Source organism: Eptesicus fuscus, chromosome 22 (genome assembly GCF_027574615.1).
Source record: "Eptesicus fuscus isolate TK198812 chromosome 22, DD_ASM_mEF_20220401, whole genome shotgun sequence".
In the NCBI taxonomy this organism is placed as follows: Eukaryota; Metazoa; Chordata; class Mammalia; order Chiroptera; family Vespertilionidae; genus Eptesicus; species Eptesicus fuscus.
The window spans coordinates 28,083,811-28,106,472 of record NC_072494.1 but is presented as its reverse complement, the minus strand read 5'-3'; the positions used below and the strand labels follow the sequence as shown (position 1 = coordinate 28,106,472).

The window sequence follows — 22,662 nt, the reverse complement described above, 5'->3', positions numbered from 1 at the left end:
CTATGCCCAAAGCTATCATATAGCTGAACTGTAACACCAAGACCTGAGACTGAAACCATAAATTTTTTTTTTAAATTTTACTGCTTTCATTTATTTTGCTTTTATTATTTTTACTTACTTGGAGCTAGTGATCCATTTGACGTCTCCGTGCCTCAGCTTCTGTGGAAGATAAATAATACGTATCTGGTTTCTCTTATGTGATACCATATTGATAATGGTCACAGAGTTATTTTTATGAGATGCTGAAACACTTCAGTCTTACAGTGCTGGTTCCAAATAGACTCTAGAGGACACTCGATAGAAGCACAGTGGCGATTAAAAGTGAAACAGTGAGTGAAGTTCAAATGCTTTCAGTCGCCTCCTGATGCGAGCACTCTTCCCCCTTCATGCACCTCCCGGGCCCTCAAGAAACTCCGTGTTGCTCACTGTGACTTCTCATTCCTCTCTCTCTCTGCCCAGTTTAAATGTATCCTGCTCCTTCCACCGGCATACACACATTGTTGTTTCGAGGGAGTCTGAGGGCAGGAGAGCAGTGAATATCACTACGGATGTTTGGTCCAACTTGTTACTTCTCCAGTCATGAGATCCATCATCCCTTAAAGATCACTCTAGCGCCCTGGCCTGTGTGATGCAGTTGGTTAAAAGTACATCAAAAGGTAGCTGGTTCAATTCCCTGTCAGAGCACATACCCACGTTTTGGGTTTGACCTTTATTGATGGCTAATTTGGGCTGTGCAAAGCTTGATTTGCTCAAATACAAATCTGATGGACGGGTCTCTTTGTTGGTTGTGCATGGGTGTACAGAAGCTGAGATCTTCCATCCTTGTTATGTCCTTTTAGTTACATATTTCGGAAGGGCAGGAAATCAATAATAAAAAAAGATGGCTCTAGTAATGGCATCTTCATAGGTTGGTTGTTGTGCCCTGAAATGCTCTTGGGACTGGTATCCTTGTGTGAATAAAGATGAATAATACAGCATCTGTGAATGACTAATGCAGAAAACATGGGGAAAGATGCCAGGCTCGTTTTCGGTGCTGATGGTTGTGGTGTGACACTCTTAAGGCAGTCTGAGAGGTGCCTGAGGGAAGGGTTTAATTGCATTTTTGTGCAATAACTATTGGACACTTGTCAAAGGGTAGCCCTGCCATTCCATTCGGCTTGAAGAAGTATAAGAAATTGTATCATGTTCCTGTTTCTCAACAAAGTAGGTTTCAGCTAATTCAGTATTTATTTTAACTGGGGAGTGTATGGGTGTGTAATTGAGAGCGATGGGGAAACTTGGGAGGAAAGCTAAGAAGCTCAGACAGGAAGAGTATGAATCACTACATTTTAGGAAGTAATTCATACGCTATTTTTGCTGTCTTGATTGGGTGACATTGAACCAAGAAATATAAACATATGAAACAGTTTTGTAAGACTTCCTTTTCTCTGCATAATGTTAGCAAGTCATCAGTACATTTATCTGTAGTGTATGAAGAAATGTTACCTGGAACCTGCAAGCACAGACATTTCTTGTAGGCTTTTTTAATGGCAATGAGTCAACTCCGTGGAAGTGAGAAATACATAAATTTTACAGGGCTTGAAGCAGAGGAACTGTCTATCAGAATATTATTGGAATGTTTTAGTATTGTGATATTTGACCTTCATCAATGACTAATTTGCGTTGTGAAAAGTTAGATTTACTCAAATACAACTCACATTAACTGGTCTCTGAGGTGTGTGTGTGTGTGTGTGTGTGTGTGTGTGTGTGTGTGTGTGTATAGAGGCTGAGATTTTCAATCCTGGTTATGATCTTTTAGTTACCTATTTAGGAAAGGCAGGAAAAAAATCATTTGTTTTTAAAACCCACAAAACCTGTTTCAACTTGTAGCTATTGTGGAAATATATGCTTATGTGTACTGGAAAATCAGATGAGCAAAAATCAGTGACATTCTCTTGGAAAAGCCAACAGAATCTCCAAATTTGGGGATTCTATGGATACATGTAATTGGCAGTAAAACTCCCTCGTTCCATTTTGGGCTACTTTTTTCCCTCAGTTTAGAATGTCAGGCCTTAGGAACAGTGCAGGAATAAATGCTGGCTAGTGTGGTTGGCCTTAGGCTAAATGGTATAAAAATGTACCGTGTTCTTCGATGCTGTGTCTCCTTGATCTCAGTCTTCTGCCCACACAAATCCTATTTTAAGGACAACCTCTTTTATAGAACTTCCTAGATAGAGTGACTGTGAGTCGTATTAAATCCCAGCTTATGCTTGTACAACTGTCTCTTCTTTGTTATCTCAGCAACCTTTATCTTTCTCCCTTCTGTATGCCCTTTTGTTTCTTTCTGACTTCTCTCTCAACCTCCTCTCTCCATATTTTTCTTTTCTTTTATTAATCTTATCCCCCAACTTATGCTGAGATGGAAGGGGCCAGAAAGATAGACGGAGATTAATATTCTGATAGACTATTAGTATACCATACAATAATATGGAATCTAGGAAAACTCATGAAAGCACATACAGCTAGGGAAATGCAGGTCTCGGTATGCTGGCTTCACATGAATTTTTCTGGCTCCTTCTGTGTTGCACTGACTCGTGGGTCCCAACCAGGTGTTATTGCTGCCCCACAGTGTCATTCCAGGCAGGGCTCAAAGAATAGCAGAATTTCAGTGTTTCAAGTTCAATCCTTGTTTGATATATAAATCATCTCTACAACAACTTGGACGATGGTCACTGATGACCCTTGGATGCCATTATACAAATTCACTCAGCGATAGAGAAGTGGTTATGTAAACTGTGTTACATGTAGCTAGTCTATGAAGTGAGATATTGATGACCTCAAAATGCCTTGGAACATGCTTATGTTATATGAAAATAGTTGAAAGCAGGTTTAATGCTTATAACCTTTAACAAAACTAAAAGTTAAATACATGCAGGTTGCAAAAAAAAATCTCTTTTACAGACTGTGAGTGATTTTTTTAATTCTTATTTTTCCAAATGTTCAATACCATGTATATTACTTTATGATTAAAAAAAATCTTCCATGGTGGATGTAACCAAGGGATACAGCCCTCCACCCAGCAGTACGCCTCCTGCTTCCGGTCCACCTCCAACTAATTCTGTGGTTCCCTGTTTTGGACTTTAAGCTGTTTTTTTTTTATTATTATTATTAATGGGAAATCAATTTGCACTTTCAAAAGAGCAAGAAAAAGGGTGTGCACTTCATTAGTCTGTATAAAAATAGCTTTGACATGCAATGGCGTAATCCCCAATAGGAGGAGAGACCTGGGAAGGTAATCGAGATGTTGACTTTTTGAGGTGCTTTCCAGAGACTGTGGTGCAGATACTGCTTCCTGTTGGAAATGCTACCCTTTTTACGTTATAAGAATTAAGTCTTTTGAGGTTTTTTTAAAGGGTGCCTTAAAAATAAATAAAAAGGGTGCCTTATAAGAATTTCTAATTAATGTGTGGTTAAACTTAGGTCATCCATTACTTGGAAACATATTCCAGGACTTTGAAAGCCTTTTAAAGAAACTATGAAAAAAATAGATTAAAAACGTTATTGCATGTTGTCTTGGTCACTTAAAAGATATACTCTGGGAAAACCTTGAAAACTTGCTCCTTTAGCAGACTCTAAATATAGCATATTTAATCCCCTGTGTTCTGTATAAAATATGCAAATGTCTTTTTTTTTCTGCATGAAATGAGAAATATATATTGTAGAAAGAAAAAGATTGTTGATGTTAGATTTAGAACACTCTCACCTTTTTCTATACTTATAATAGTCCATTTAACTATGGGATATAATTGTGGCATTTTTTTGTATTTATGTAGATGTCTCTCTTTTTTCTAGGCCAAAACAAACAAATAAAAACCACAAATGCCATCTTCATATAACTACAGAATTTCTGAAAAACGAAGTTATATGGAATGTGTCTCAAGTTCATTTATCAAATTGGAGGCTAGAATGTATATTAGTATAGAATTTTTGATATCAAAAGAGGAATATACAAAGTTACTTCTATAAAATGTAATCATCTTAAATATTAGATAATATCCCTTGATTTCTCAAATATATGCAAAGTTGGACACAACTTGACTATCCAACAAGGAGTAGGTAATCCAGGCTTTCCTAGAATAGCATTCTCAGCCATATAGGGTTTTACTTAAACTAACAGGTATATATTCTTCACAGTAGAACTCTAAGGCCATGATAGATTGTTTTGCTATGAAGTTTCCTGCTTATGGGAATTAGCTTTAATACTGCAGTAATAAATACCACACTGCAATGAAATGTAGTATGTTTAACACACTATTCATGAAAATATCAGTACTATTATTTTGCATGATAGTATGAAATTGTCATTTTGTTGGCCAAAAAGTTCTTGGATATTGGCAATATTATATGGTTCAACCCAGTATTATCATTAGCTGAGAACTGCACTGGAGTATACTTATGGAATATTATGCTAATATGGTATAGCTTTCAAAAATTTGTTTACTCTCTTGTTGGATTATCAATAGTCCAAGAAATATTACCTCATGCATTGAACTCATGGGAACATTTTTATGATTGTCAGTAATTTTCTCAAGTTCCAAGCCTCTGCTAGTTTCATATGATTACAAACAAGTGTCTTAACAATATTTGGTGTTAAAGCTGATTATAGTTCTAGAAAGACAGGTGACATTGAGACATCAACATTTTATAATTCAAGAATGCACAAATTTACAGTAGATTGCTGTGAACTTTGATTCTAAAGCCATTGTTGTCATGGAAACTAAGATTTTCATAATTTTGAGTAATTACCTTTATCGTATCTATGAGTATAAGCCTCTTAGAACTCTAAGTATAAGCTCATAATCTTGACTATGATTCAACTTCCTTTCCTTATGCACATTCTATTATTGACTATAAACTGAAGAGCAAAATTGAGTGACAATCCAACCAAAATCTACTATATCTATTGTAGATTTTAAGTTTGGAAACCCTTCAGGTAATAATAATATATTAGAATTAAATGCATAGGACCCAACATTACTTCACCCTAACCTAAACAATTCAACTTCAACATGACTTCATTTCTACAAAAATTGCCTTTAATGGAAAAGTGAATTTTTATTATTGATGAAGTGGTTGTTTGGTCACATTATATGGCATATACAGAAACAGTTCTAATGAAGGTATTTGTTAAATGATCTAATGGCCTGAATTTGTGTTGAAATTGCAGACTCTTAGATCTATGAGAGTGCACTTGCCAAGGGCATTCAATTTCCTGTGGATGGTGACCAAGTGAACTTGTACAAAAATATAAAATAAATTTACAAGAATATTCCAGAAAAAGGACCTCATGGTAGACTCATTCTCATAGTGATTTGACATATTCTCAGTTCCATCTCAAGCTTCTGTTGCAATAATCACAGTTCTGTGATAACTATTTACAGCCCACACATTGCCAGGCATACTGTTTATAAGTCTGCTTTTGCTTATTTTGCATTTAAATAATTTGTGGCCCTTATCCAAGTGTCTGGGTAATGTTGCACCTCATCATGGACAAGCAAAAGAACAGGCTAAAAAATCATGGTGCTGGTCATGAAAGCTATATTAAGTCCATTGTTGGAGGAATTAGCTTGCTTCCAGTCAGTAAAATAATTTACTTACTGGGGTGGAGTCTAAGGATATGCCTTATCTCTTCTCATCTATATCGACCATGTTTTTACTTCTCTTGCTTCCCCATTGCCTAACACCTTAAGCAATTGATTATCTTTTTGAATAAATGAATGTAAAATATAAAAATATACTTTGGATGCAATTATAATCTATCTCAATCCCAACCCTTCTTCCTTGATTTTTACTGGAAATGTTACTGTTTCCTGGGAATCATAAGGCTAGAGATCACTGAGCCTGTGCTTACAATGTGTGTGTTCCTATCTTAAGATATTTCCAAAGACATTTTAAATTTTTTAAGTTTATCTGTCCTCCTAATTTTTTTTTGTCTGCTCATAATTATTTAATTAAATACCATTTTCTTGCCAATGGTCAATGTATCTAATGATAAAACACTGATGTCATTGAGAAATTTATGTGACAAAAAAACCCAAGGAAGTCTGTTATCATTTCTGTTTAACATTGCTTTAGAAATACTAGGCAATGTAATAAGAAATGAAAAGTAATAAAACATAGTTACTGAAAGATGCTGAGATAAAATGTCTTATTTGTAAACTATAAATTTGCTTACTTTGGTTTTTCAGGTAGAAAATAAAAAAGAAATAAGAGCAGTGAGTTGAAGTAGCATAGAGCAGCGGTTCTCAAGATGTGGTCCCAGGACCATCTCAGAGGTTTAATGAGGTCAAAGCTATTTTCTTAGTAATACTGAGATTTTTTTTGCCTTTGTCCTCTGATTATCTCTTGAGTTTTCTGCAGGCGATGTGTTGTTCTCTCTCAATATATTGAAAGAAGAAACATATTAGAATTTGTTTTCTATTAAGCCAGATATTTAAGAGATTTATAAAATTATAGAATAATGCCCCTCTTCTCACTAAATGTTTGTTTTGGAAAACAACTATTTTTCATAAAAGTAGGTTACTTATGTTCATATATAATGGGATTCTTGTTATATTTTGTATGAGTAGAAACATTTCAAGAATTATAAATTCAAACAAATGTAAATATCATTAGTTATAACTCACTTGTACAAAAGCTCATTGATGTCTTCAATCGTTTTTGAGACTGTAAAGTGGTTTTGAGATTTAAAAAATTGAGACCTGCTGGTGCAGAGAATGAGCAATATACTGCAATAACCAGTTATAATTTAAAATGGAAATAATAATATACCTAAGAAGAACCTTACAGACCTGTGTGAAGTACATGAAAATACTCTAGTTTCGGATATTTAAGAGGACTCAATAAATGGAGATTCATACCATGTTCTTTGATGGAAAGTGTTATTATTATATTAGTGTTCATTCTCCTTAATTAATTTATAGATTTCACATATATCCAAACAATGGATTTGGTAAGCCTGTGGAAATGAAAATTTGTATGAAATTTAACTGAAGGATCCCAAAGTTTGTGCAAGAATAATAGGTAGTAACTGCAAAAAAAAATTTTTTAAAGAAGCATAATCAGGTCGACCTGTCTTTTCTGATATTAAAGTTACAATATAGAGTCAGATAAGGAAAATCATTTAACTCAAAACTAGTTTCATTGTACTGTGAATATACATGAATATGTATATATTTGTGTGCATTGAATATATGATAAAGGAAATATTAGTGTTCAACCTCACTCACCATAAAGGATATATAAATGAAATAATTCTTATCAGTTTGGTGAAGATAAAATATTAATATTAGAGGTAATAATATTGCTAAGCATTTATAAATTGTTGGGGAAAGAAATTGTAAATTGTAACAACCTTCTTGGATAACTATACATCAAGTGCTTCAAAATATTCATAATCTTTAATGTGGCAGCTTTATTTCTAGAAATCTCTCTTGAGGAAATATTCAGAAATGCAAAAGTATTTATACACAAAAATGTTCATGGCACCATTTTTTATAATAAGACACATTTTAGAATGTCTACATATTGAGAAATTATATTTCCATAACAAATATGGTATTGACAAGGAAAAACTGCATCTAGAATAATGATTAAAAACAAAATACATTTCATATATTTCATAAATCCAACTATGTAAAAAGGGTTACAAAATACCAGGAGAAGATACCTTAATAAATTAATAGTGGTTATCTCTGGGTTCTGGAATTATGAGTAGTTTTTATTCATAACATACCTTTATAACTTTCTGTATTTTTCTAATTTTTTGCAATGAACATATGTCATAGTTAATGTAAACAATTATAACTCAATTAACTTTACACACAACCACTGAAGTTTTAATTTATAGATGAAAATAAATTAGATGAATGAAACTTTATTCTGTATTTCAACTCTGGATTACCTGCATTACCACATCTGACAGTAACTTCTTGGATAGTGCCTCCAAGAATTCGTACAGTGTAGTGTTTGCCCATTCACCAGGAAACTATATAACCTTAAACAAGCTACTTTACCTCTTAGGTCTTTAGAAGTTTTCTCTAATTTTAAAATCTGTAAGTCAAGTAATGAAGATTTCTAAGACTATATTTCCAACAGAAATGTCTTATCTGAACTATCTCTATGTTTTTTTTTTCACTACACATTTTCTCCTAACACATTCCCATTATTTTTATTTTATTTACTTTTACTGGTTTCAGAGAAGAGGGGAGAAGGAGAGAGAGATAGAAACATCAATGTTGAGAGAGAATCATTGATCGGCTGCCTTGTGCACGTCCCCTACTGGGGATCAAGCTTGATGGGACTGTGATCTCCTGGTTCATAGTCAATGCTCAACCACTGAGCTATGTGGTTTGGGCTCATATTCCCTTCTATGTTTAGTGTTTGTGGAACTCCCCATTCCCTCCCCAACATCTGATGATTGAAGAAGGGCTTAAAATGTCATCATCTGTCTGTCTGTCCGTACTACTCAAGGCAGCATCTAGATCCTCGTGATCCTATGGGAATATTGTTAACTGATTGTATCTATGGGTCTTTGGTGATACTCATTGCCATAGAGTTTATAAGAATCCGTAAAGAGTCCAAGAATCTAGATATAGATGGACTTACTTAGGGAATAGTGAATTGCAGTTGCCTTTTCTGTCTCATCTTAGCCTGTTTTGTTGGACCTCATTGATATATGTTCTCTATAGCTTCACACTTCCCAGGCTTGGCTACTTATGTTTAACATTCAAAGTGATTAGGACTTTGGAAATATTTGTGTTTTTGATGAAGCTATATATATTATTTAAGTTGTAGTTTACCATCTGATATTTTAATTCTGTGATGTTTACTAAAAATGCATTGCTACAGTTAGTTGCTAAGGTAAATAAGTCACTATATATATGTTAATGGATGATATGAATGCATATTGATACAATATGATAAGCTTCCTGCAGATCCATTCACTTGCTGTCAAATAGAATTAAATTTACTAAATTCTTTAGTATAAAGTTGTAATCTATATTGTATACTTTAAGTGGAAAAGCAAACCTTAGAATTGAATCTCCTTGTCTAATTAGCCATCTGGGGTGGAATATATGCTGTTTGATGCCTCCATGTGATTCATGTGTACTGATGAATTTCTTTTTAAACTTGCAGCAAATAGTGGCAGCAATAAATGCAGGGATTATACCGTTAGGAAACACCTCCAATCAAATCAGTCACTGGGACTTGGGAAGTTCCTTCTTCTTTGCTGGCACTGTTATTACCACCATAGGTAGGAGACAACTTATTTTGTTTTTTAATTTTGGTACAGCTTGTGAGCTACAATTCATTTGTTTGAATTTTTTATTTTTTACAGTCGGTCAAAACGGTCTTTGTAAGGTAGAAAACTAGATTTTAGTGAATTAATTTTGGAAAGAAGGTTTAAAGGTTTGAACAAAGGAATGATGGAAATGAATTAGTTATTGTTTCAGAATTCTGAGTTAAATTTAAAATACACATGAAACTCCAGGTCAGTGCAGTTGTTATTCAACTAATGGGTAGGAACTTCATGCAGTGGCTTGAAATTAGGATTTGTGTGTGCGTGTGCGTGTGTGTGTGTGTGTGTGTGTGTGTGTGTGGTGGGGGAGGGCAAATAGTTTTAAATTTTCCTGCATCTTTGATTCTTTGGTTTTAGAAACAAAGGATTGGAGTACAATTTTGACTTTTTAAAATGATTTGATATCAACTTGTCCAATTTATAGATTTTGACTCTACATTTTAACAGATTATTCCTGTTCTTATATGCATGTCTATTTTAATTACTTCAGGGCTTTCTTTTTATAAATTGTGTTTCCAATAGTGTGTGTGTGTATATATATAAATATATGCCTTAGGGACTGGCTGACTGGCCAGTAGCTATGACACGCAATGACCACCAGGGTACAGACGCTCAATGCACAGGCATGGAAACATGGAACAGACTGATGAATCTCAGAGGCAAGGGGGGGAGGGGGGAGGGCGGGAAGAGATTAACCAAAGATCTTATATGCATACTAGAGGCCCAGTGCATGGATTTGTGCACCGGTGGGGTCCCTCGGCTTGGCCTGTGGGGATCAGGTCAAAACCAGCTCTCTGACATCCCCCGAGGAGTCCTGGGTTGTGAGAGGGCACGGGCCAGACCAAGGGACCCCACTGATGCACGAATCCATGCACCAGGCCTCTAGTATCCTATATAACAGTGGTTGGCAAACTCATTAGTCAACAGAGCCAAATAGCAACAGTACAATGATTGAAATTTCTTTTGAGAGCCAAATTTTAAAAACTTAAACTTCTTCTAATGCCACTTCTTCAAAATAGACTCGCCCAGGCCGTGGTATTTTGTGGAAGAGCCACACTCAAGGGGCCAAAGAGCTGCATGTGGCTCGTGAGCCACAGTTTGCCAACCACGGCTATATAATAAAAACCTAATATGCAAATCGACTGAATAGCAGAACGACTGGTCACTATGATGTGCACTGACCACCAGGGGGCAGACGCTCAATGCAGGAGCTGCCTCTAGCCCACAGGCCCCAGGCCAGCCAAGGCAGGTGCCAGTGTGGGCCCCCCAATCGCCCCGCCAGTTGCCCCGCAAAGGGAGGTGACTGGTGGTAGTGGGGGGCGGGGCTGGGGAGCGGGCGGTGCCAGGCCAGCCAAGGTGGGTGCCACCCCCGATCACCCTGCTGGTTGCCCCACAGATCGGCCCTGATTGCCGACCAGGCTTAGGGACCCTACCCTTGCATGAATTTCATGCACCAGGCCTCTAGTGTGTGTGTGTGTGTGTGTGTGTGTGTGTGTGTATCCTATATGATAAAAGGCTAATATGTAAATTGACCGAATGGTGAAACAACCAGTCGCTATGATGCACACTGACCACCAGGGGGCAGACGCTCAACACAGGAGCTGCCCACTGGTGGTCACTGCGCTCCCACAGGGGGAGCGCTGCTCAGCCAGAAGCCGGGCTCACGGCTGGTGAGTGCAGCGGTGGTGGCGGGAGCCTCCCCCTCCTCTGCAGCAGCACTAAGGATGTCCGACTGCTGACTTAGGCCCACTCCCCTTAGCCTTTTATTATAAAAGCTGTCAGTTGGACATCCCCCAAGGGCTCCTGGACTGCAAGAGGGCACAGGCCAGGCTGTGGGAACCACCCCCGAGAGCACGAGCACCTTCTAGGCAGCAGAATGGGTATGTGTAGATAGCTTCTCTTCTTTCGTCAGTCACTCAGTGCCCAAGAAATACCCAGAGGACATAAATGCCAGGCTTGCCAGGCTTGGGGACCAGGAAGAGTTATAGCTGCCTGGTTTAATGGAAAGAGGTCATTTTAAAGCATAATATTCAAGATAAGGAAGGAAAATGATCCATCACAGTTATGAAGGAATTTTAAGTGAAAGAAAATATGTGTGCAAAACCAAGTTCTGCCCTTCCACTTATGCCTCTCCTGGGCTTGATCTCTGATTTTTGGGGTGTGAATTAAGTTTCTAAAAATTTTCATTGTATTCTTTGGTGTCATTGACAAATCAAGTTTATAAGGTTTCAAATCAGTACTTTATATCAAAGCCCTAAGGAAGAAAGCATGGAGAATTTATGGATGAACTCCCGTGTAAAATTTCCCTTTGAGAGGAATCTGTAGTGACCTGTCATGATGAATCCACTGCAATGCCTCTTTGTGCTGGGTCACTTGCCAGTGAAATAAATACCTTAGCATGTTGATTTTTGCCTTCGTTAAGAGGTCAAGGAACTATGTTTACTCTTACTTTTCCATTAGCTAAGTCAAAAAGTTGTGTGGCTGTGAAAATCTGGAAGAATGGCAACCTTGACTTCTAACCATAATAACAGGTTACCTTTGGCGCGTAGGCATCTTGGTCATTTCTACTGTGGAAATGACTGTTTATTGTGTAAACTACTTAGAATCTGGAAGGGAAAAAAACTCACAGACTGAGTGAGAATGGTTTGTTTCTGCCCAGTGAAAACTCAAAAGTCCAAGTTATAACTCATCATGACCACCACTGAATTATTCCACAGGAGACTCAGTCATTATACAGCCTTCCTGTTGCAGGGTATGTTTATAAACAGTCTCATTTTTTGAATCCCAAATTCAGTAAGTTTTGCAGACATATCCTTCAACACATGAAAAAAATAAGCCATTATTACCAGCCTTACCCCAAATGATAGCCATTAAGCACAGTAACTGATTATTTAGGTTGTTTAGGTAGCTGCCTGACAGCCCAGATCTCCTACTGTTCTATCTCAGGCTTCAGTCTTAGGTGAATTAAGTCATTCTAGGTCATCCAGATTTATTTCATGGTCTTTTACTCCTAGGTCAAGGCCACCTCCTCTGACCTTGCACTAGATCAGGGGTGGGGAACATCTGGCCTGCAGGCTGTATATGGCCCGCAAAATCATTTGATCTGGCCCTGCCAAGGCATTAGGGGTAAATTAATTAACTGACCAAATATAGTAGGCTAATTTTTAAACTGATAATTTTGTATGGCCTTCGAATGCTGTTATAAATTTCCAAATGGCCCTTGGCAGGTAAAAGGTTTCCCATCCCTGGACTAGATTATTGTCTAAGGTTCAATGAACATTTTGGCCTCTTTCATAGGTGTGCACTTGGAAATTTAAAATGTAATTACTCCTTCCCTCTCCCCACCCCCACCCCCTCCTTTGCTCGCTCAACCTCTTTTGTTCAGTATGTGTAACTTGAAGCTAAGTTGTACTACTGGATATCTGACAGGAGCCACAGATACAGAATCTGTACTGAAACACAGCACAGAATTAACATTAAACAAACCTAAATTAAAAATGAAAAAAATGCAATTACTAATAATGTTAATGGTAATTGTCTGAGCCTTGAAGTGGTTTTTAGCAATCATAGAAATTGTAACCTCTAGCACTAGTTGCATTGTATCAGTCATTTAAAAATAGAACTTGAACCCTAGCCGGTTTGGCTCAGTAGGTAGAACTTCAGCCTGTGGACTGACGAGGTCCCCAGTTCAATTTTGGTCAAGGACATATGCCCGGGTTGCGGGCTCGATCCCCAGTAGGGGGCATGCAGGAGGCAGCCAATCAATGACTCTCTCTCATCATTGATGTTTCCATCTCTCTCCCTTTCTCTTCTGCTCTGAAGTAAAAAACAAACAAACAAACAAAAAATCTATTTAAAAAAGTAAAAATAGAACTTGAGACAGTTTTGGAGAATAAATTGCAGTGGGTTTTATAAGGTGCCTGGTACGGGGAGCTGCATTGGCTGCAATTGTCCAAGATTTTTCTATTCAATATTATCAATTTGCCTTAGAGGCCAAAGTTACCCTTACTGTTCATTGGAAATATGCCCAAGGGGAGTTCAATTACACAAAATGGAATATTAAAATTTAAGGACTAATTTTAGAGAATCTCTTCATATGTCTATATACTCTTTCCAAAATCACACCCTTCCAAACCCTTCACAAATTCCATTCCATAGTTGTACAGACTAAAACCCATTTTTGATTATTCTCTCTCTCTCTCTCTCTCTCTCTCCCCACTTTCCGACTATCAGCCAATTCTGTCGGCTCTGCCTTTAAAGGAGATCCACCATTTAACTACCATTTTGGTCCCAGCCAGCATCATCTCAGTGTCAGTATCCTTGTAGAAAGGAACCTTCTACTCAGAACCTTCTGTGGTTTCCAACTCAGTTGGAGCAAAAACCATACTTCATGCCTCTCTCATCATAGATGCAAGTTCTATGAGGTTAAGGGATTTTATGTGTTTGAATCTTTTCTGTATTCCCAATGTCTGACACATAGTGGGTGCTTGATAATTATTTCTGGAATAAAAAACTAGGCATTCTAAGTGGTATGAAGAGTGGCTTACTAGACATGACATAATGCTAAATCGATACCGATTATACTAAATTCTTAGCTCTTTCAATAGATTTCATTACTAATTTTTTGTTTGTTCATTTGTTGACTCAACAAATAATAAAACAGTATCACTCTGCTACTGCAACAATAAAAGATCAATTATTTGAGCTTAAGTTGCACAAGGACCAGTTGGGGGGCCAAAAGGGCCAATAATTATTTACCCTATAGTGTGTCAGGTATGTTTCAGAACATTTAATGGAAGTGGGTAGGAGTGACACTTTACATAGATATCGGGGTAGACAGGTAGGTGAGGAAAGGGACAAGGAATACTTTCCTTAGTGAGTGTCCTGGTTGAGACTGGAAAGATAACTAGGAATTTTCCAGGTGAGTAAAGGTGGAAAGGAAACATTTGAGGCATTGGGAGGTCATGTAGGCAAGATCAGGGGTCTAAGACAGTATGTTCTGTTAGGGAATTGCAAGTTATCTAGAACTGTTGTTTGTCACTGAAGGGATTCATGCTCAGGACCATGTAAATTAGTAAGTCGGTGTAAATAGCTCCTGTTGAATCAGTGCTACTTCTGCCACTGCTGGGGGTGTAAAGGACACAGCCTCTGCCTGCAGTCCAATGTGCAAGATAAAATTTGCACGTATGAAATAACTGAAGAATAACAGAAACAAGCATATTCACATGGTACATGGAACCATGGTTGAAGTGCTGTAAGAATTGAGGAAAAGGAAATATTATGTGGGCTGGAACTGGGAGGAAAGGTTTAACTAGAGAAATGGAATGTGAACTCTGCTTTGAAGAAAAAGTTTTGGTTTCGATTGATGAAGGGGATAGAGCCTCTGAGTCTGTGATGTGGCTAAGTGAAAATACAAGGAGAGGAATGAACTTGATTTATTTTGAGGATTAGAAAAGTAAGCATTTGACTAGACTAGAGGAATTGTTTAAAGGAATAGTGGGAAATATTATTGACTGACTCAGGTGGGAAAAAATACAGTTGAATATAATTTGATTTTTGTGAATTTTGGACCTACTGTAAGACAAAACATGGATGTTTCTCTTTTTTTATTTTGGCAAGTGGAAGGACAGGTTAAAGTGACATTTGAAGATGCATTTGTCAGGAAGAGGATCTATGGAGACTGACATCTGAGAGGACAATTAGGAGGTCATTTCAGTGACCCACAGAAGGAGCAGGAGAGTATTAGCTGGGGTGATTGGAGTTGCTGTTGAAGGATGAGAGTAGGACAGAATGCTAAAATAATTAGATGCAAGAATCAACAGGCCTTGGTGACTAATACAATGAAGAGAAAGGAGTCAAAATGTTGAATATTGAAATATTTAGGCAGCAAGCTTGTAATTCATAGAGAGTGCTACTTGATCCTGTGAAGGGAAAGGAAGAAAAACAATGGCCAAGTTTTTATATGTTGTATTACATCATGAAGCTTCATTTTAGTAGCTTCCCCCCACCTCAATTTTTATTGGTTTATTTTTTAGTTCAGACAGACGAGAAATACAGGTGGGCAGGCTCCCTCTTGGAGCTCACAGTTGGGTTGAAGAGGCCAACAATCAATTATTAGCACATTAAAAAACAAGACCATTATCGATGGCCATAAACACTGCATAAGAAGTTCATGTGCAGTGATAGGGAGCAGATAGTGGAACTGGGTAGGAAGTGGGAGGTGTTCTAATGCAGACTATAAAAGACATCTGAGCAGGTGACATTTAGGCTGAAACTTGGGCGATGGAAAGAAAGCAGCTGGGTAAAGAAGAGGGCAAAGATGAGTAGAGGCAGAGGACTCAGCAAAGGCAAAGACCCTGAGAGGGGCAGATTTGGGCATATTCAAGGACTTCAGATGGGTCCATGTGACAGATCCCGGAAGAAGCTAGGTTAGCAAGATTAACAAGAGCTGGGTGTGTAGGTCAAGGTAACACTAAATTCAGTGGGAAACCATGAGTGATTTAAGCAGAAGAGAGACATGACCTGACTCAGGTTGCCATTCAGAGGGCAAAGGGGGAAGCAGGGAGACCAGGGAAAAGGTTATTGCATTCATCCACAGGAGAGAAGATGTTGACTTGAGCTAAGGAGGGTGAACAGTGGACAGATATATGATTAAAAAAAAGTTTCCTGACGGAGATATACTTATTTCTGAGAACACTGCCGTAGGGGTATTGGGTTTTAAATTTGTTATTTTAAAGCTAATAGGAAATCACTGATAACTGGAGGAAAGGCTATTGTCAAAATGATGTAATGGACAACTGCATTCTATTTTGAGGTCAATTTGAAGATAGAAATAAAATGTAATGTGATTAAATAAGGCATCAACCATGATAAAATTTTCCCCATTGGAAAGTAAATTGGAATGCTGGGGCTGAGATCTGCCCAAACTTATCCCTTAACCATCATGATCTCTGATGGTCAGAATGCATAATGACGAGGGTACCATTATGGTCTACAGTAGCTTTAAGGTCCCAAAGCATCACGTTTAGTCTTATGGGAAACGTTCCCTTGGACTAGCTGTGCTCACAGTTACAAAGCACTCGTTTTCTACCACTTGAGTGTAGACATTGAATTCAGTTATGTAGTTTCTATATTTTGGACCAGCCACGGGGACTTTTAATTTGCTTCTATCCAGGCTGAATTGCTGAAGCTGTTATGACAATTGTCACAGATTTACTGCAAACCCCTGTTTTGCCTGTTTAGCATAATGCTTAATGATTGAAAAAACAAGACGAAATTTTAAAAAATTAAAGATTTGGAGTAATTTTATCAAACAGTTTATCTGGGTTTTTATCTTCTTCTTAGAAGATGTCTATTTTGGAAGTGCAGAGGGTATGTTGCAAGCAGTAGAGACTTATACATTCTTCAGCAGGGACCTTTCTGTTGGATATGGTAAAAAACTACAACTTAGAGGGTGCGGGGGAAATGGTTCCATTCTGTGATCTCAAGGAGCCCCTCTCTGAACTGGGAAATGAATGCACTTGAAGCTGTGGTGTAGAATTTGCCAGTTAGCATGTTCCCAGGGGATGATGTCATTGCAACTTTGGTGTGTGGGTGTTATCTTATTAATTTAGTACACTCATAATTCTGTGGCATTTCACTGGTCTCTTAGCCAGTCTCAGAAAACTGCATATTGGATTTTGGAAACCCATTTTAAAGGAAAGTTAATGTTCTGTGAGGTAGCTTAAAACACAGATAATCTTTCGAGGTGACTGCCAACCCTGACTACAATCTCTGTATTTTTCTTTATACCAGTTTGTCAAAGTGTGTATTTATTCCCCCCCCCCCCCAAATATGTGACTCTGGTGTTGGGCATTTGAAATACAGACGTTGAAATTAAGAAATTGTTTTGGGTTTTTCATTCCCAGTTTCTCTTCCCATCCACTTAAATTAATGGAAATAAAAACCTATCTCAGGATAGTAACAACATATTTCCTGCCATTCACAATAGGTTTACTTATTTTCTAAGTTAAAATGCATTTCTCAGAGAATATGTCTTATGAGTGGTAGTTAAGTTTGTAGAGTTTAAAATTATATTTGATAGGCAATAAAATTGAATTATTGCATTAATAGTGTTGTAGACTCCAAAGCAATAATGAAATAGATTAGTCATCTTCTCTTCTCATTACATATGTATGTCACATCAGTCACAAAGAGGTTAGGTTCAGAGCACCTGGTATTCAGAATCCCAGAATCTTGTGCTGGTTGGAAGGATTAGAGATATAATCTTCCCAGGAGTGAGGAAGTTCCTCCTCCTCCTCCTCCTCCTCCTCCTCCTCCTCCTCCTCCTCCTCCTCCTCCTCCTCCTCCTCCTCTTCCTCCTCCTCTTTCTCCTCCCCCTCTTTCTGCTCCTTCTCCTCCTTCCTCTTCTGTTTTTGTAGTAGAAGAACACAGAGCAAGAGAGCATAGATCTAACAGAAACTGGAACTCCCAGTGAGAGGAGGGCTGGCCATGGCAGTGGTCGGCAAACTCATTAGTCAACAGAGCCAAATATCAACAGCACAACGATTGAAATTTCTTTTGAGAGCCGAAAACTAACTTCTGTGCATGGGCCATGAAGTTTCAATCGCACTGTAGTGCGCACCCGCACGTGGTATTTTGTGGAAGAGCCACACTCAAGGGGGCCAAAGAGCCGCATGTGGCTGGCGAGCCGTAGTTTGCCAACCACTGGGCTATGGTATCAGCATAGCAGTCATACACATCTTGGGTGTGTTCAAGTCAGGAATTGCTTGTATTCTGAAACAAAACACACTATATTTCTGCATACTTCTGAAAAGTTTGCAGTAACATATTTAATTTTCTGGAAAGCAATCACTGTCAGGTTTTGTGATCAAGAAATTACCCCAAGATTGGAAGCAAAGAATTGTCATGAAGTTAATGCCCTGAATACACACAGAATCTAATTTTGCTTTGTCTTCTCCCCGTTCCTAACCACTGAAATATAGCACTATTTGCCATAAATTATAGATTTTACAGGACATCAGACTGCCCATTGGCTATGCAGGTGTGGCTCTGGATGTGATTAAAACTAGGTGAGATGATTATCAGAAAAATACTGTTGGTAACTGTCTCCAGTATTTCACTTGATAAGGAAGGAATGTCATAACATTTGTGTGGGCCTGCCTGGCTTTCCGCTAGTCATTATGCTGCATATTTGTTTTCTTCCCAGTCCTTTTTAAAATAAATTGTTAGACTTGTGCAATCTCACTCTTGGAAAATTGGCATCGTTATGTATGTGGTACTGTAAATACAGCGCGATGTTTACAAAAGAAGTACCTGTGCCAAAGGAGGGTCATGTGTAAGTTTTGTGGTTTGTGTGCACATAAAGTCCAATGCAGACTAGACTAACTCCAAATGGAAAGGAATTCCATGCAGCCAACTCTCGACTCTGACGTCCCATTGGTGGAAATACAGGGTTTGGCAAAAGTAGGTTTACAGTTGTTGGTATGGAAAATAATACCATAATAAATAAATAATAACAATAGAATAAACTCTGTGTTTCACCTACTCACAACTGTAAATCTACTTTTGCCCCACCCTGTGTTGGCAATAGGAACAACTGGAAGTCACAGGTCATCAAAAAATGCCTATAAATTACTAAGCTTAAACTTCTGCCTCTTTCAACTTTATGTTTAAAACAGAAACAACATGGGGGCCAGTTGAGTTGAGTGTTATACCTCTCCCCTCTATGCTTAGGGTTTCCCTTATTGAAGATGCTAACAGAGTGAAATTTTCACGGGCAAACAGCAAGAGAAGAAAAAAAGAAAAGAAGGGGTATGGCATAAGTCATAATCTGCCTAAATAGCTTCTGATCAAAAAGAACACATGTTCTAATAGCTAATTTCAGTGATATCTGTAGGTTCCTTAATGGAGACTATGCTGTGACTTATTTTGATGCATAAAAAAAATAGATGTAGGTAATAGCTCCTACTCCTAAATAATGTGTTATATGTACTCATGCAGCCACTTAGCCTAGTATTACTTAGCACAGCTTAGAATGAAAATATTTCTCCCTGTTTTTTTTTTTTTTAAAGGAGTGATACAGTTGAAGGAATGTCAAATTTCATTTCAGAAAATGTAAGTTTAGGTTTTTGTCTTTGCTATGAGCTAGGGTTGTATTCTTGAGCAAATCGCAGTTCCATTACCTTTAATTTTATCACTTGTCAAATGGGGCTAGTGTTTCTCACAATCAGAGTTGTTGTGCGGGTTAAATAAGATTATGTACGTGAAAATTGTTTGTACACTGAATGACGGTATACCAATTTAGAGAAGCTGGTTTTACTATGAGTCATGTTTCTTTTGTGAAAACAAGCCAGTATTATCTTTTGCACATTTATTTATGTTACTGGTATTAACAAAGAAAGAAAATACATTCTTCTGTAAAACTTTGAATGCCCTCCTTCAGGGTTACTTGATATTCAAATTGATTAAACATCATAAGAAAATATTTAATTTGCTTTCCAAACTTTTGTTTTCTTAACCCCACCACTGCAATAGGATATTTTTTTACTTTTCACATGTAATGCTGGCTCCTATGTATTAGTGAAGGAGATTGTGTCCCAGAACTACCTTCCTATAGACTGGTTTCATCAGGGAAACTAACTCAAAGTAAAAATAAATATGTAAAGTTATAATCTTAGCTTCATTTTGCAGAGATTTTGCTGTTATTGGTGGTATTATTTAGGGATTTCACTCGCATTTTAGTAGCGATCGCTTAATAAGGTCCAAAATCATGGTAAAAAACATTCAAACCATTCAGGAAAATAAATTTAAAAACTGGCTTTCTTTTTTGATGTAGAGGCAAAACACTGCAGGGGTCGGCAAGCTATGGCCAGTGGGCAAAATCCAGCCTGCCACGTGGTAGGTCATTATTAGAGCACAGCCATACCCATTTGCTTTAGTATTGTCTTTGGCTATCTTCTTGCTGCAATGGCAGAGCTGAGTAGTTACAGCAGAGACCATATGGCCTGCAAAGCTGAAAATATTTACTATCTGGCCTTTTACAGGAAAAGTTTGCCAACCAGGGACTAAAGGAAAGAGTGTAAGGCAAGGAAAAAGAATGCACTTTGTGAATAGAAGACGTGGATTGGAGTCTTGATTCCAATATTTATTCATTGTGTGATTTTGACTACATCATTGAACTGCTTTTCTGAGTGGTTTCCTTCAGGTGGCTAGTTTAAACTTTTTAATAGGTGATTATTAAGAAACATGCCTGCTATCTCACAGGGTGTTATGAAAACTAAAAGGACAATATATTTAGTAATGTTTACGATGTACATAATAGTGATCCTTTTTAAAAAAGAGTTTGCTGTATTTCTCCATTTCTCTTCATTGTTCAGTGAAGATTGAAATAAGCTTTGTGACTTAATTTTTGTAAACCCTGGAGGTTATGTGGATAAGCTTTGAGGGTTTAAGATTATGTCTTCTGGAGAGACGGTGTATGTATCAGATTCTCAAAAGCATTCACAGTCCTCCAAGGGGGCTAAAACCACTGGCTTGAATAATCCTACTTTTCAGAGTGATGAAAAATGAAATTTTAGTGGCACTTCACAGATTGAGAGAAAATACCATATTGCAATATGCTCAGATTAAATAATGACCAAGACCTGAGGATAGAGCTCAAAAGGAAACCATGTGAAACTATGTTTCTAAAAATAAAAAAATCTCCTATTGTTGAGCTCTGAGTGACATTATAGTGTCAAATATTTTCAGTTGTCCCAAGCTCCTGCAGATTCTGAGTTGTTTTCTGTAAACATGATGGGAAATGTTATAGTTTAGAATACGAAAGTCCGGTCTCCATCTGTGACATTCTGGGTTTAAAAAATTCAGGTGTTGGGAAAAAATTTCAAGAAAATGAAATTTAAGTGCCAGAAAAATAAGTCAACATATTCTATGGGGGATAAATTAGAGAGTGGAAGTTATGGATTTATGATAATAGGAGGTTGTTATGATAAAGACATTCTTAATTATGGGTAATTACAGGAAGGAAAATTAGACCTGATTGTAAATCACATTTAATAAACTCTTTTGTCTTTTCTACAATGTTTTCTGGTTCCAGTTTATAATTATTTGCCAAAAGTCTGAAGATGTGCACTGCTAATTGCCTTTCAAAATTCATGGAAACTTTGGGAAAGATATATAAATCAAGGCAACTTTAGATAGGTATTTTGCCTATGTCAATACAGAAAATAAATCAGATTCTTTTATATGGCAACATTGGACTTGCAAATAGTGAGCAGTTAATGATTTGCTTACTTAAAATCAAGTGCTGTATGATTTTACTTAAAAATGTAATAAGGAGTACTTTTACATAATTAAACAAGCAAATGAGAAACACATCAGCAGCAAAAAAAATATACAGTGACAGCCCTAGCCAGTGTGGCTCAGTTGGTTGGGTATCATCCCATGCACAAACAGGTTGCTGGTTTGATTCCTGGTTGGGGCACATTCCCCAGGTTGCAGGCGAGGTCTCTGGTGGGGGGTGTGCAGGAGGAAGTCAGTCACATAGATGTTTCTCTCTCTCTTTCCCCCTCTCTCTCTTTAACATGCAATAAAAATATTAAATATGTATATTTATATCCTATATAATAAAAGCCTAATATGCAAATTGACCAAATGGCGGAACGACTGATGGAAAGACTGGTCGCTATGATGTGCACTGACCACCAGGGGGCAGATGCTCAATGCAGGAGTTTCCCCCAGCTGGCAGGCCCCAGGCCAGCCAAGGTGGGAGCCAGCAGGGCCCCCCCCCCCAATTGCCCCACCAGTCACCCCGCAGAGGGAGGCGACTGGTGGCATGAGGCAGGGCTGGTGAGCCGGCAGCACCAGGCCAGCCAAGGCGGGTGCCAGTGGGGAACCCTCGATCGCCCGCCAGTCAGCCCACAGATCGACCATGATCTCTGGCTAGGCCTAGGGACCCTACCTATGCACAAATTTCATGCACCAGGCCTCTAATATATATATATGTATATATGTATATATATATCTATGATTAGGTAGGATATATATATATCCTACCTAATAATAGACAAATATGCAAATTGACCATACCTCCAACACACCCACAAGCCATGCCCACAAGCCACGCCCACCACCCAATCAGAATGAGTATGCAAATTAACCCAACCAAGATGGCTACAGCCACAGAGAGCAAGGTTTCCTAGGTAACAGAGGAAGCCAAGCTTTCTGTCTGCCCTTGCCAGGCCTAAGCTTCCACTCAAGCTACAAAGTTTCAATTATAGAAGGTAAACAAATTCAAACAGAAATGGCGGCAGAACGGAGCT

At 37.9% G+C, this 22,662-nt stretch overlaps 1 protein-coding gene across 2 annotated transcripts in view; it reads left to right on the top strand.

Annotated features, from left to right (window-relative positions):
* The window catches only part of KCNK2 (potassium two pore domain channel subfamily K member 2), a 94,390-nt gene that overhangs the window by 10,099 nt on the left and 61,629 nt on the right, over nt 1–22,662 (top strand). For both annotated transcript variants that reach the window (XM_028152193.2, XM_054711635.1), the window contains exon 3: nt 9,178–9,295. In XM_028152193.2, coding sequence (XP_028007994.1) covers nt 9,178–9,295 — 118 coding nt within the window. The remainder of the gene's footprint in view (nt 1–9,177; nt 9,296–22,662) is intronic.